The sequence below is a fragment of the Aureococcus anophagefferens genome (assembly GCF_000186865.1).
Source record: "Aureococcus anophagefferens unplaced genomic scaffold AURANscaffold_3, whole genome shotgun sequence".
NCBI lineage: Eukaryota > Pelagophyceae > Pelagomonadales > Pelagomonadaceae > Aureococcus > Aureococcus anophagefferens.
In genome coordinates, this window is record NW_008705563.1 from 21938 (window position 1) to 35846 (window position 13909).

At 72.2% G+C, this 13909-nt stretch overlaps 2 protein-coding genes across 2 annotated transcripts; one reads left to right on the forward strand and one right to left on the reverse strand.

The window, feature by feature from the left end:
• Positions 1-582: 582 nt before the first annotated feature.
• Positions 583-1095, reverse strand: AURANDRAFT_16445 (hypothetical protein; the record flags this gene model as incomplete). Its single annotated transcript, XM_009035869.1, has 1 exon — positions 583-1095. A coding segment is annotated over one exon (513 nt), but the record flags the coding sequence as incomplete, so codon positions are not given.
• Positions 1096-6031: 4936 nt separating this feature from the next.
• PPA5 (putative inorganic pyrophosphatase) lies at positions 6032-6817 on the forward strand (the record flags this gene model as incomplete). Its single annotated transcript, XM_009035330.1, has 1 exon — positions 6032-6817. One exon carries the CDS (start codon positions 6032-6034, stop codon positions 6815-6817), a length of 786 nt encoding a protein of 261 aa, XP_009033578.1.
• Positions 6818-13909: the final 7092 nt, after the last annotated feature.

Genomic DNA, 13909 nt, shown 5'->3' on the forward strand with positions numbered 1-13909 from the left:
CCGCCCGCCGAGCGAGCCCGCGCCGGCCGCGGCGTCGGCGGAGTTCGAGATGGACCGGCAGCGGCGGCTCCTCGCCGACGAGGCGCGGCGCTGGGCCGCCGCGGGCGACGCGGGCGCCGTCGCCGCGCGGCGCGCGCCGCGGCCGGCGGCGGAGCCGCGGCTCCGCGACGAGGACGGCGTCGCGCTGCCGGCGGACGTCGCGGACCTCGTCTTCATGGCCCAAGTCGCGGCGCAGCGGTCGCGGCAGCGCGGGCGGCGCGCGGATCCGCCGCGCGGGGCCGCGCCGGGCTGCCGCGTCGCGGCGCCGCTCCGGCCGTTCCGGAAGAACGCGACGCCGCCGCCGCTGCCCGTCTGGCGGCCGCCGGACGACGACGACGACGCGGCGTCCGCGTCGTCCGGGGACCCCGGCGCGTCGGACGGGGACCCCGGCGCGTCGTCCGGGTCCGGGACGCCGCCGGACGCGGGCGACGCCGCGCGCGTCGCTGGCGACGCGCCCGGCGGGCCGCTCGCCCGGCGGGCCGCGCCGCCCGTGGACTAAGGTTACGCGAGGCCCGCGACGGCGATGGAATGCATCGCGACGGGCTCCACCGGCCGGTCGTCGCGGTCCGTCTTCGCGCGCGCGATCTTCAGCACGACGTCGTAGCCCGACGTCACACGCCCGAAAACGGGGTGGGACGCCGGGCCGCCGCCGAACCAGTCGAGCTCGCCGTTGTCCTCGACGTTGACGAAGAACTGCGAGCCGCCGCTGTGCCGCGCGCCGCTGTTGGCCATGGACAGCGTCCCCGCGGCGTTCGTGTCCCGCGACGTGAACTCGTCGCGGATGTTGCCGCCGTTGAAGCGCGCGTCCGTCGCGTTGCGCGCGTAGTTGTGGAACGCGCCGTCGGGCGGGCCGCCGGAGCCCGCCTTCTTCGACTTCGGGTCCCGCGCGTGGGGGCAGCCGAACTGGACCATGAAGTCGTCGATGACGCGATGGAAGTGGATGCCCTCGTAGAAGCCCGACGTCGCCAGGTCGACGAAGTTCGACACCGTGCGCGGCACGCGGTCCATGAAGAGCTCGGCCTCGAAGTCGCCGAGCGTCGTCGAGAACGTCGCCGTCGGGTTCGGCCGGTCCCAGACGACGGGCGGCTCGCGGTCGGCGCCGAAGACCGCGTAGGCGATCGCGACCGCGGCGGCGGCGGCGGCGGCGTACTTGAGCATGGCGCTGCGCGGAGACGGCGCGGAGCGGCGGCGCTGCGATGGCGCGATCTGATTGGGCAGCCCCAGGTTGACGCGCAAGTTGCCGTCGGTTTCATCAGACCTCCTCGAGAAGGTGGGGAGGCTCGACCATGGTCGTGCGCGAGCAGAAGGAGTGGTCCTACGCTAATTTCCAGCGGCCCAAAGCGGGGAGCCGCAAGAGCCCGCGCGGCGCGTCGCTGCGGCCCTACGTCAAGGGCCCGAGGCGCGTCGTCGATGCCAGCTGGGCCGGCGGCGGCGACGCGTCGGGCGACGGCGAGTCGCTCGAGGACCGCGACGCCGCGAGCTGGCTGCCCGGCGGCGCGACCTACTACGGGTCGCTGGGCGCCGGCGCGGCCGCGGCCCGGGGCGCGCTCGAGGTCGTGCCGTCCGCGGCGCGGGCCGCGTCCGCGCCGCCGCGCGCGCGGCCGCCGGCCGACGACGGCGCGCACGTGCGCACGGCGCTCAACTTCCTCATGCTCGAGGGCGCCCAGAGCGCCGAGAGCATGTGCCGCCAGCTCCGGGACCTGGGCCTCAACGAGGAGGCCGCGCGGGGCCAGGTCGCGCGGCGACTCCGGGCGACCGCGCGACCGGGCGCGGCGGAGCCCGAGGACGCGCCGCGGCCGAAGCTGCGCGAGGAGACGCTGGACCTGCGGCGGCGGCTCCGGGAGCACTTCGACAAGCTCAGCGCCGCCGAGGCGCGGGACGCGGCCGAGGCGCCCGCGCCCGCGGCGCCGCCGCCGCGGGCCCGGATCCTCGACGAGGCGACCGCGCCGAGCGTCGCCGCGTCGCCGCGCGTCGTCGTCAGCGACCGGCGGCCCGCGTCGAGCCCCCACGGCCGGCGCTGCGCGTCGCGGCCGGGGAGCCGCCAGGCGCGCGGCGCGCGGCCCGCGACGGCGGACCCGCGGCTCGACTTCGGCGACGGCTTCGGCGACGTGCTGGGCTCGCCGCCCGCGAGGACGCGGAGCCGGTCGCCGCCGCGGTCCGCGGCGTCGCCCGAGCGGTGCGGCCCGCGCTTCGGCGACGACGTCACGGCCGTGATCTGCCCGTCCTGCAAGTGGGACCACGGGCGCCGGTGCACCTACTGCCTGCTCCCGAAGAGCGCGTTGACGCCGCGGCTGAGCCTCAAGGACGTCGGCGCGCGGCTCCTGAAGAAGCACCCCGGCCTGAAGGCCGCGGAGTTGCTCGACAAGCTCGAGGCCTACGGGCGCAACGACGGCGTCGCGGCCGAGACGCACGCGAATCTCCGGCTGCCGCGGCCCGAGCCGCGGTCCCTGGCGCACCTCTGCCCCATGCACGCCCTGGAGCGGGAAGCGCTGGAGCACGTCGCCGAGCGCCAGGACGCGTCGCTGAAGCGCAAGGACGCGGAGCGCGCGGCGCAGGGACGGGTCGAGGACGGCCTCCGCGTGACGATCGCCGAGCTCAGCGTCGGCAACGAGGCCTTCGAGAGCCGCATCGCCGGCGCCATGACGACGCTGAGCCTGAGCCACAAGGAGATGATGACGTGGCAGGAGACGGCGCTCATGGGCCACGAGGACCACGCCCAGTTGGCCGCGAAGCACGCCGCGGTGCTCGACGCGAAGGCGTCGCTGGCCTACAAGCAGCGGGGTCTCGAGGAGCACAACAAGCAGCTGCGGCTCCAGGTCCACTTGCTCGAGGGCCACGTGCGGGCGCTGCAGGAAGATAAGAAAAAGCTCGTCGCGCCGCCGCCGCCGCGGCGCGTCCGCCACTTCGGGTGCCAGACGGCGACCTTGGTCGAGCGCGTCGTCACGGTCTACGCGCCGGCGCCGGCGCCCGTCGTGTCGCCGCCGCCCGAGGAGCCGCGGAGCGAGGCGCCGTCCGAGGACGAGAGCCTCATCACCGCGGGCTCCGCGAAGACGCTCGGCTTCTCCGCGACGCTCGAGGAGATGCACGCGATCCTGGAAAAAAAGGCCAGGGCCGACTTCGCCCACGCCGCCGAGGGCGCGGCGAGGCAGGACCTGCCGCGCTTCGTCGAGGCGCACATGGCCAAGAAGCACGGCAGCGAAAAGGCCGCGCGCGCGAAGACGCGCGTCTTCGCGACGTCGGTCCTCAAGTGGGAGCGCCACAAGGGCATCGGCCGCCTCTACGCCTTCGCCATCGCCGCGGGCCTCATGCACACGGACGCGTGGAGCCCCGCGCTGTCCGACGTCGCCGTCGGCCTCTTCGCGGCCGCGTTCTCCAAATCGGACGGCGCGGGGCTCGCGGACTTTTTGAGCCGGAACACGATCGTCTGCGCCGGCGAGAAGCGGCGATTGGTGGACGCGCTGACGCTCGCGGCGCCCAAGGCCGCCGCGGCGTCCGCGTTTTTGGGCGCGAACGTCGCGCGCGGGGCGCCGCCGGCGCCCGCGCAGTGCCTGCGGGCGGTGGCGTCGGAGGTGCAGCTGCGGCGTCTCTTCGTCGCCATCGACCGCATCCCGACGGACGCGAAGACGAAGACCGGCGAGCCGCTGTTGGACTTCGAGTTCTTTCTGCGGTTGGTCTTGGATTTCTACATCTCGCGCGCGCGCGCCGTGCTGCGCTGCCTCGAGCGCTGCTTCGCGGAGCTGTGCGCCGGCGGCGGCGACGTGTCCTTCGGTGCCTTCGCTTCGTGCCTCGACGAGCACCGGGTCGTCTACCGGGGCGTCGCGGGCTGTGTGGAAATCAACCGCTGGTTTGGGACGTCCCGACCAAACTTTGAAATTCTCTAGCTCAGCCACATCGAAGTCGATTCGGCTGATTCTTGGACGGATCGATCGCTCTCCTCGAGTTCTTGAAGCAGAGTTGAAGGGCTTGTGTCGAACCTTTCGAATACGCGCACATTGAAGTCGGGTTGAAGATTTGATTTCCCCGCAGGTCGCCGGCGACGCGGCCTACGCGGACTTCGGGTCCGCGGACGAGGCGCTCAACGTCGCGGGCCGGGGCCGCGCGTCGCTGGGCGCTAGGCAGCGGGCGAAGAAGGAGAACCACGGTCGCCGGCTCCAGGTCTGGAAGGCGCTGCGGCTCGAGGCCGCGGCCACGGACAAGGGCGGCGCGCGCGCGTCGTCCGCGCGGAGCGTGCGGTCTTCCGCGGCGAAGCGCGCGTCGGCGGCGAGCCTCGCGAAGAAGCTCGAGAGCGCGAAGAACGAGGAGCTCGAGGCCATGGCGCTGAGCCTCGACGCGGCGCGCCTCGCGCGCGCGTGCTTCGTCGCCCACGTCGTCCCGGCGGACCCGCCGGACAACGAGGTCAACGACCAGGCGGCCCTCGACACGGTCCTCTCGGCCCTCGACGTCGTCGTCCACGACGAGGGCGACGCGGCGACGGCGCTCATGTAAAAGCTTCAACTTGCCGCGTTTTTTAATGGGGCTGCCCTCGCACGAAAAAATAAAGTGCTGATGGCTGCGCCCCGCTAGGCCGCTCCGCGATGGGCCTCCTCTTCCTCGCCGCGGGCTACAGCGCGACGTCGGCGACGCTGTCCATCGTCAACAAGTGGGCCCTCGTGCGCTTCCCCTACTCGGGCGCCCTCACGGTGCTCCAGTTCGGCTTCGCCGCCGGCGCCGTGCGGCTTTTCGCCGCGCTGAAGCTCGTCGAGTGCGACGCGCTGGACTGGAAGACGGTCAAGGCCTTCGCGCCGGCCGTGGTCATGTTCTACGCGTCCATCGCGTCGAACATGCGGCTCCTCGCCGCGTCGACCGTCGACACGTTCGTCGTCGTCCGTTCCGTCGTGCCCATCGCGACGCAGGTCGGCGAGCTCCTGTTCTTCGAGCGGTCCGTGGCGCCGGCGCCGAGTGCGCTCCAGGTGGCGTCCCTCGCCGTCATCGCTGTGGGCGCCGCGGGCTACGGGTCCGCGAACGCGGCCGTGTTGTCGCCGGCCGTCGCGGGCTGGGCCGCGCTCTATCTGGCGTGCATCTCCGGCGACACCCTGGTGGTGAAGAAGGTCGTCTCGTCCGTGGAGTTGAGTAGATGGGGCTACGTCTACTACAACAATTTGCTCGCGCTCGCGGTGTTTCCGGTTTGGGCGTGGTTATCCGGAGAGCTCGCGCGGCTCGCGACCGAGAGGCCCCTGGAGGCGCTCGGCGACCCGGTGTCCTGCGCGGCCGTCGCGCTCTCCTGCGCCATCGGCCTGGGCATCTCCTTCTTCGGGCTCAACGCGCGGCGCGCGCTCTCCGCGACGGCGTTTACCGTTTTGGGCGTCGCGTGCAAGTTCCTGAGCATCGCCATCAATTCGACGGTCTGGGCCCACCACGCGCCCCACGCGGCCCTCCCCTGGCTGCTGTTGGCGCTGTTGGGGTCCGTGCTCTACCAGAAAGCGTCGAACCTGGCGAAGGACGACCGCGACCGGCGGACGTCGCGCGACGCCGCCGAACAGCGGAAGCGGGACCGGCGCGGCGCGGCGGCGTGGCCCGCGCGGCTCGGGGTGCTGGTGGCGGCGGCGCTGGGTGTCGCCGCGCTCCGGGCCGCGCTCGCGCCGGCGACGGCGGTCGTCCGCCCGTCGCCGGAGCTCGCGGAGCGGCTCCGCGCGGAGGAGCGGCGCGCGGCCGCGGCCGAGGCGCTCGCCGAGGAGGCGATCGCCCACGTCGAGGCCATGCGCCTCGACCGCGACGCGGCGCGCGCGCGGCTCCGCGGGGCGCGGGGGATGTAAAAGGCGGGTCGATCGTCGATGGGTGGGGGCCCTGAGACGCGGCCATGGCCGGCCGGAGGCCGTCGCGCCGCGACCAGCGGCGTGGCGGATTTGCTGGATCTTGGCTTTGAAGCCCAGAGTCGCTTCGCGTCACGCACTCGCCGCTCGCATCGACGAGCCGCCGCACGGAATCACCGTCGATGTACACGTCCGCCACCCTCATGCTCGCACTGGCCGCGCGCGGCGCGTCGGCCTTCGCCGCCGGCGCCCGCAGGGTGTCGGCGACGGCGCTGCGCGCCACGTCCACCGTCGTCGAGGGCGAGGAGGGCACGGAGTCCTACGCCCAGTACTTCGTCGACGCCGACGGGTCGAAGATCAGCCCCTGGCACGACATTTCCCTCATGGACGGCGACGCCTACAACATGGTCACGGAGATCCCCAAGTACGGCACGGCCAAGATGGAGGTCGACACCAAGGGCGAGAACAACCCGATCGTCCAGGACATGAAGAAGGGCAAGCTCCGCTTCTACCACGGCCCCATCTTCTGGAACTACGGCTGCCTGCCCCAGACCTGGGAGAACCCCAACGAGGAGCACCCCGTGCTCAAGTGCTTCGGCGACGACGACCCCATCGACGTCGTCGAGATCGGCTCGTCGGCGCTCGTGCCGGGCTCCGTGACGCCCGTCAAGCCCCTGGGCGTCCTCGCCATGATCGACGACGGCGAGCTCGACTGGAAGGTCGTCGCCATCGCCGAGTCGGACCCGCTGGCCAAGGAGCTCGACGACATCGCCGACGTCGAGGCCAAGTGCCCCGGCGTCGTCTCGGGCATCCGCGAGTGGTTCCGCTGGTACAAGACGCCCGACGACAAGCCCATCAACGCCTTCGGCTTCGACGAGGAGTGCCTCCCCAAGGCCAAGGCCGTCGAGGTCATCGAGGAGACCCACGCGTCCTGGAAGGGGCTCCGCGACGGCTCCATCGACGCGGGCAAGCTCTGGAAGGGCAACTAGATCGCGGCCGTTCAAGGCCCCGCGAAAATCCCCCGCGCGGCCGCCAAGGCGCCTCCCCGTTTCGTAACGAGCGGCTAGGGCGTAGCGTGGACGGCGACGTGCGCGGACCCGAACGCGGACCCCCAGCGGATCTCGCCGAGGGGCCGGTGGCGCACGCGCCGCCGCGCCTGGGCGACGGCGAAGGCGTGGGCGACGTCGCGCAGCGTCGGCGCCGCGTCGACGGCCCAGCGCAGGGGCGCGTCGCCGTCGAGGCACCGGAGCCGGGAGATCGACCGATCGACCTTCGCGGTGTGGTAGGCGTGGGCCGAGCCCTCGCGCCTCCGCAGCGCCGCGGCCCAGGCGCCGAAGTCGACGTCCGTCGTCTCCGGCTGCGCGTCGCCGCGGCGGAGCGCCGTCGTCGACGCGCGCGAGGCGCCGCGGAGGGGCGCGCCGTCGTCCTCCGGCGCCGGGTAGGGCTCCGCCGCGAGCCGCGCCGCGAGGTCGCGAAAGGCACCGACGAGGCCCGCCGACCGGCGGTCCCAGCCCTCGACGAGGAGCGCGGACCCCGGCGCGTCCGGGTCTCGCACGGACCGCGCGAGCCAGTGCTGGAGCTGCGCGTCCAGCAAATCCGACGCGACGCGGCTCATGGGGTTCCAGGCCGTGCGGCCGCCGGCCGTGCCCTTGCGGTGCTCCGCGCGCGCGCGGCTGAACCTGCGCAGCGAGTCCTCCTCCGTCTCCAGGAAGTAGCGGCCGCGGCCGCTCGGGATCACCGCGCGGGCTTTGAACCGCCGGCTCACCGCGGGCAGCGCGACGCCCTCGGCGGCGCGCACGTAGGCTAAAATGCGGCCCATGAGGTCGTCCACGCGCGAGACGGCCGCGGCCGCGCCGCTCGAGTTTGTCGCGAGGCGCAGCGGCGGGACTTTGGGCGCGTCGAGGTCGAGGACGGAGACGGGCGACCGCGGCGCGGCGTCGGCCTTGGCCCGGGGCGACCGCGGCGCGGCGTCGGCCTCGGCCCGGGGGATGCCGCCGGGCGGCCGGCCCTTGCGCAGCGTGACGACGAGGCCGTTGCGCAGCCTCGTGGCGTCGGTGACCGGCGCGCCGTTGGCTTCGAGGTAGAGCTCGCCCTTGGCGCGGAACTTGGCCTTGACCGCGGCGAGGAGCGCGTCGGCCGAGCCCGAGCCGCCCGACCATTTCAAGGGCTTCTCCTGCTGCCCGAAGGCGACGGAGAGACGGATAATCGTGGCCATGACGACGCGCTGGAGCTCAATGTGAGAGGCGGTTCGTGGCCATGACGCTGCCAGAGCGCCGATCTCGGCATCACCGACCCAACTGCACGACGGCAACAACGCCCGTGCACAGCGGCGGAGAGCGTCGACATGGGCAGCTAGCTAAACCCCGACACGGTAACCATTAACCATGCCGACGCTGCGCAAGTCGGTGCAGATGAAGGTGGACCAGCTGCCCGCGGCCCTGCCGGGCGTCGGGCGGAATCCGAAGAAGGCGCAGCCGAAGAAGCAGGACACGTACCAGGTCGCCGAGCAGGACCAGGGCGTCATCTTCGCCGCCGCGGAGCGGGGCAACTGGGAGACGATCACGCGCATCTACGACGCCCTGGAGCTCGAGCGCGAGCTCTCGGAGATGCCCTGCGAGCACCGCGTGAACCTGGCCACGCGCCTCAACGCCGTCCTGACCGTGTCGAAGGAGAAGCGCCGCGGCATCTTCGTCGCGGACGTCACGCCCATGGACGGGCCCGACGAGGCCAAGGGCCGCTTCGAGCGCGGGCGCAAGCTGCGGACGACGTCCGGGCGCGACGTGCAGGAGCGCGGCATCGAGGTGTCGGGGACCGGACGGACGGCGCTGCACATCGCCGCGCAGGCGCACGCGCCTTTGACCGTCGTCGAGGCGCTCATCAAGCTCCAGCCCTCGGCCGTGCGGAGCCGCGACAACGCGAGTTCGACGCCGCTCCACCTCGCCGCCGGCGGCGGCTTCTGCTTCGCGCGCGCCAAGGGGCAGTCCGTGCACCACGAGCACGTCAAGCCCGGCGTGCGAATCAAATCTTCAACTCGACTTCAATGTAAGCGTATTCGAATGTTTTGACACAAGCGCTTCCGCTGTGCTTCGAGAACTCGATGAGAGCACTCGATCCGTCCAAGAATCAGCCGAATCGACTTCGATGTGACCGAGCTCGAGAATTTCAAAGTTTGGTCGGGACGTCCCAAACCAGCGGTTGATTCCGGCACAGGTCAAGCCCGTCAACGAGAATAAGCGCGCGCGGAACATCATCTCCGCGCTCGTCGACGCGGCGCCGGAGCTCGCGTCGGCCGTCGACGAGCACAACCACACGCCCCTGGACGTCGCCGTCGCGAACCGCAAGTGGATGGCCGTGGAGCGGCTCGTCGAGGCCGCGCCGGCCTGCGTTAAAAGATCGGACGCGGCGCCCTTGCCGCTCTACGCCTCCGCGCTCGCCGGCGCGGCGCCGCCCCGGGTGCTGCGATGCCTCGAGGAGGCGCACCCGCGGAGCGACATGCCCCTGCCGTCGTTGGTGAAATGCAAGTTCTACGACGACGCGCTCAAAGCGGTCACGGAGGAGGCCGCGAAGCGCAAGGACGACCGCGACCGGCTCCCGCTCCACCTCGTCGCCGCGGACCCGGACGCGCCCGAGGCGCTGATCACCGCTTTACTCGAGGCCTTCCCCCAGGCGACGAACGCGAGGGACAAGGCCGGCTGGCTCCCGCTGCACGACAGCGCGCACGTCGGCGGGCCCTCGAAGCTCTACCGCTGCCACCACCACGAGCCGCCCCGGTTCCTGAACTTGTAGAAAGCTGTTTAACGCGCGGGGGGGGCTCAGGGCGACCCGAGGAGCGTCTGCGCCTCGGGCGACCGCGCGGCTTTCCGGGTCCGTTTCCGCGATGCCGCGACGGCGACGATCGCGACGGCCGCCGCGGCCAAAAGCGCCGGCGCCGCCCAGGGCCCGGACGCCAACGACTCGCTCGACGCCGCGGCGAGGTCCGCCGGCGCGACCTTCTTCGAGGCCGTCGCGGAGTCGCGCGCGAGGACGCCGTGCTCGTCCTTGGGCGCCGACAGCCCCGCGTAGGCCAGCGCCTCCGGGGACACGAAGGTCGAGTCGCGCTGTTTCGAGGGCGCGGGCTCGACGGCGAAGTCCTCGGCCCCGGGGCCGATGGGATTCATGACTTGCCCCGTGATCTGGGACGTCATCGTCGCGGCGACCTCGGCGGTCTTGTTCGCGCTCCAGGCGCACCAGTCGTCGAGGTCCAGGAAGAAGTTGGACCCGCTCTCCGTGACGACCGTCGTGCCGTACTTCTTCACCGCGCGGCGGCACGCGGGGTCCGTGCGCGCCATGTCGTCGACGCAGCTCAGGCAGAACGCGTGCGTCGCGCACTCGCCGTCGATGTCCAACGCGTCGCCGACGGGCGCGTCGTCGAGGTCCGGCGGCAGGTCCATGGCCTTCTTCGGCGTCGTCGCGACGAAGGTGCCCGCGCAGACGGCCTCGAGGTCTAAAAGCGCCTCCCAGGCGCAGATCAAGCCCCAGGACCGGCCCTTGTCGCTGTCGACGGCCGTGACGTTGCAGAGCTCGCCGTACTTGGGCGTCATCTCCATGCGGTGGCGGTACTCGGACTGGTAGTCGCTCAGGGAGCAGGCCGTCATGGAGCCGTAGAGGCCGTCGTCGTCGTAGCGGTCGCAGTCGGACGCGAGCTCGTCGACGTAGGCGTCGTTGCAGCACTCCCAGTCGCTGGGCGCGGCCGTCGACGGGACGAGCGTGGGCGGGTAGGTCGGCTGGGCCGTCGGCTTGTACGTCGACGGCGCGAGCGTCGACGGGCTCTTCGTGGGCATGTACGTCGTGGGCGCGTGGCTCGACGGCTCGACGGACGGCGCCTTGGACGGCGCGGCGGCGGCGTCGGCGCAGCAGATGACCGTCTTCGCCTCCTCGGCCTTGGCGCACGTCGTCTCCAGCGTGCCGCCCTGGGCCCGGACGGCCGCGTAGCCGCTCCGCCACGTGCTGTGCGCGCCCGTCGTGCCGTTGGCCACGGTCGGCGCCCGCTCGAGGGCCGTCGTGTCGGCGCACGTGTTCTCCTCCTCCATGTAGCAGCTCTCGCAGACGAAGGTCGTCCACGCGGGCGACGCGAGCAGCGTCTCGAACAACTCGCGGCCCGCGCCTTCCTTGGCCGCGCGCTCGATCTCGTGGAGCTCGCACATGCGCGCGCCCTTCTCCGTGCAGGCCGCCTTGGCGGCGAAGAAGGACGACTCCGTCGCGGCGCCCTTGGTCTGGCGCGTGGACGCGCAGACGCCGTCGCCCGACGGCCCGCCGCCGCCGACGACCGGCAGGTAGGTCCAGCCTAGGTCCTCGCAGGACCGGTGGCTCGCCTCGGGCGGCGCGAGCGGCGCGCGGCGCGCGTCGTAGATGACGCTGCGCACGTCCGCGCGGTGGCCGCCGCGCTTCGTGTCCGCGAGCGACACGACGCGGAGGGCCCGGTTGTCCGTGTCCGCGAGGAGCACGCTGTCGCCGTCGACGATGGACACGTCGTGGAGCCGCGACAGGTGCGCGACGCCCGCGTGGCCGTCGAGCCAGCCGCTACCGGACGCGTCGTTGCCCGAGAGCACGCGGCACGGCGACGCGCCGACGTCCTTCCACGACACCGCGGGCACGTCGTCGAAGTCCGCGTCGTCGTCGGACGCGCCCTTCTTCGACGACTTGGCGTCGTCGTCGTCCTCGGAGGACTTGCTGCTCTTTTTGGAATCGTCGTCGTCCTCGGAGGACTTGCTGCTCTTCTTGGAATCGTCGTCGTCCTCGGAGGACTTGCTGCTCTTCTTCGAGGAAGCGTCGTCGTCCTCGGAGGACTTGCTGCTCTTCTTCGAGGAAGCGTCGTCGTCCTCGGAGGACTTGTCGCTCTTCTTCGAGGAAGCGTCGTCGTCCTCGGAGGACTTGTCGCTCTTCTTCGAAGACGAGGCGGCGTCGTCGTCGGCGGCGTCGTCGCCGTCGGACGACTTGGACTTGAGGCGCCGCGCGCCGTCGTCGTCGTCGCCGTCGGACGACTTCTTGTTCTTCTTCACCGCGGAGGAGTCGTCGTCGTCGTCGGCCGCCTTGGCGGCGCTGTCCGTCTTGTCGTCCTCGATCATGTCGTCGTCGGCGACGCCCTTCTTGTGGTGCACGACGCTCGACGCGTCGTCGTCGTCGACGACGGTCGCGACGACGTCGTACGAGTAGGAGAACGCGTCGACGGCGCCGTCCGTCGCGTTGGCGGCGGCGGCGGCGATGTCCTCGTAGGAGTAGGAGTAGGCGTCGGCGGCGTCCTGGCGCTCGTCGCGGCGCTTCTCCTTGGCCGTCTCCGCGACGGGCGCCGCCGTCGGCGTCGCCGTCGGCGCGTAGGACGGCGCGTACTCGTAGCCGTCGACGAGCTCCGCCCGCAGCGCGTTCGGCAGCTCCAACAGGAGACTCCCCCGGTCGTCGCGGTACGCCGCCACGAGGAGCGTGCGGTTGTTCGTCGGGTCCCAGGTCGCCGCGTGGAACTCCGCTCCCTTGCCACTGCACGTCTCCGGCACGTCGACGCGCTGCTTCAACCGGCCGTCGGCCGTCGCCAGCACGGAGACGCCGTGGCTCTCCGTGGTCACGAGCAGGGACCGCTCGTCGGGGAGGAGCTGGAGGCCCTGGCACTTGTCGCAGTCCGCGAAAGCGCTCACCGCGATGGCCGCGCCCGCGGGGAGCCGCCCGTCGACCGCGCCCGTGCCGATCTTCCAGATCTTGCCGTTGGCGTGGTCCGCGGCGTAGGCCGTCGCGCCGTCGCTCGTGAGCACGAGGTCCCGCAGGGTCCCGAAGCTCGCGTCGACGGTCGCCTCCACCGTCGCGGACGCGAGGCCGAAATCCTCGGAGCTCGCGAGCGACGCCCGGAGCGGCCGCGGCAGGTAGACGCGGTAGAGCTTCGACGCCTCCTCGGACGCCGCCAGCGCGAAGGCGCACGTGTCGCAGGACGCGACGGCGGACACGGACACGGCGCCCTCGCGCGAGTTGGGCTCCGTGTCGAAGACGCGCCGCTCCACCAAACCGCCGTACTGCAGATCGACGAGCGCGAGACCGTCCAGGTTCGAGTCGGCGACGAGCGCGAGCTTCGAGTTCACGCTCCAGAGGCCGTTGGGCCCGCGCCCGGCGCCCCGGGCGCCCAGGACGAGCCCGAGGCAGAGCGACGCGCGCCGCCCCATCGCGCCTCCCGCTTTGTCACTTAAAACAGAGATACGAAGATTTCTTGGAGCCAGAGCCGGACTTTGATTTCTGACTCGGCGAGCCGGCCCCAGGTCAAGTCCCCCGATCCCGGGATGGCTCGGAACACGCTCGAGCTCTAGCTTCGGTGCTTTAGGCGGCGCCGCGCGCGGAACGTGCGCGCGGCGGACGTCCGCGGGCGGGCGGGCGGCGGCCTACTCCGCCTCGTCCTTCTTGCGCTTCGTGCCGCCGTTGGCGACGGGCTCGCCCTGGGCCTGCACGGCGCTCGCGATGGCGACGAAGTCGTCGAGCATCTCCGCCTCCGTGAGGCCCTGGTCGAGGAGGAGCGTCGCGGGCGTCTGCGGCCCGCGCGTCCGCGCCGCGCCGCGCCGCGGCCCGCGCTCGTCGTCCTTCGCGTCGCGCGACCGCAGGTTGCGCGTCGCGTGGACGCGCGTCGGGTCCTCGATGCCCTCGGCGCGCGCCTTGGCCGACGCGAGCTGGTCCACGATCTTCTCCTCCGCGGCGTCGAGCCTCCGCCGCATCTCGCGGCCCGAGACCTCGATCTCGTGGTCGTGGAGCCGGTCCAGCGTCGCGAGCTCCGCCTCGTAGTCCCGCGTCGCGCGCGCGATCTGCGCGGGGAGGCGCGGTTCGGGGGGGCAATTGGGGGAAAGAGCGGCTCGAGCGCCGTTCGAGCGTCGCGGTAGGTAGAGTTGCATGGGACGCGGCGCGCGCGCCCGCGCGTCCCGCGTGTCGTCGAGGACCTTGACGCGCGCGACGAGCTCCGGGTGCGTGCCGTCCTCGATCGTCGCTGCCTCCTCGTCCAGTTGCTTCAACGCGTAATCGTAGGCCATAACCTGCCGTTCGAGCTTCTCCTTCGATACCTGCGGGAGGCACTCGAATCG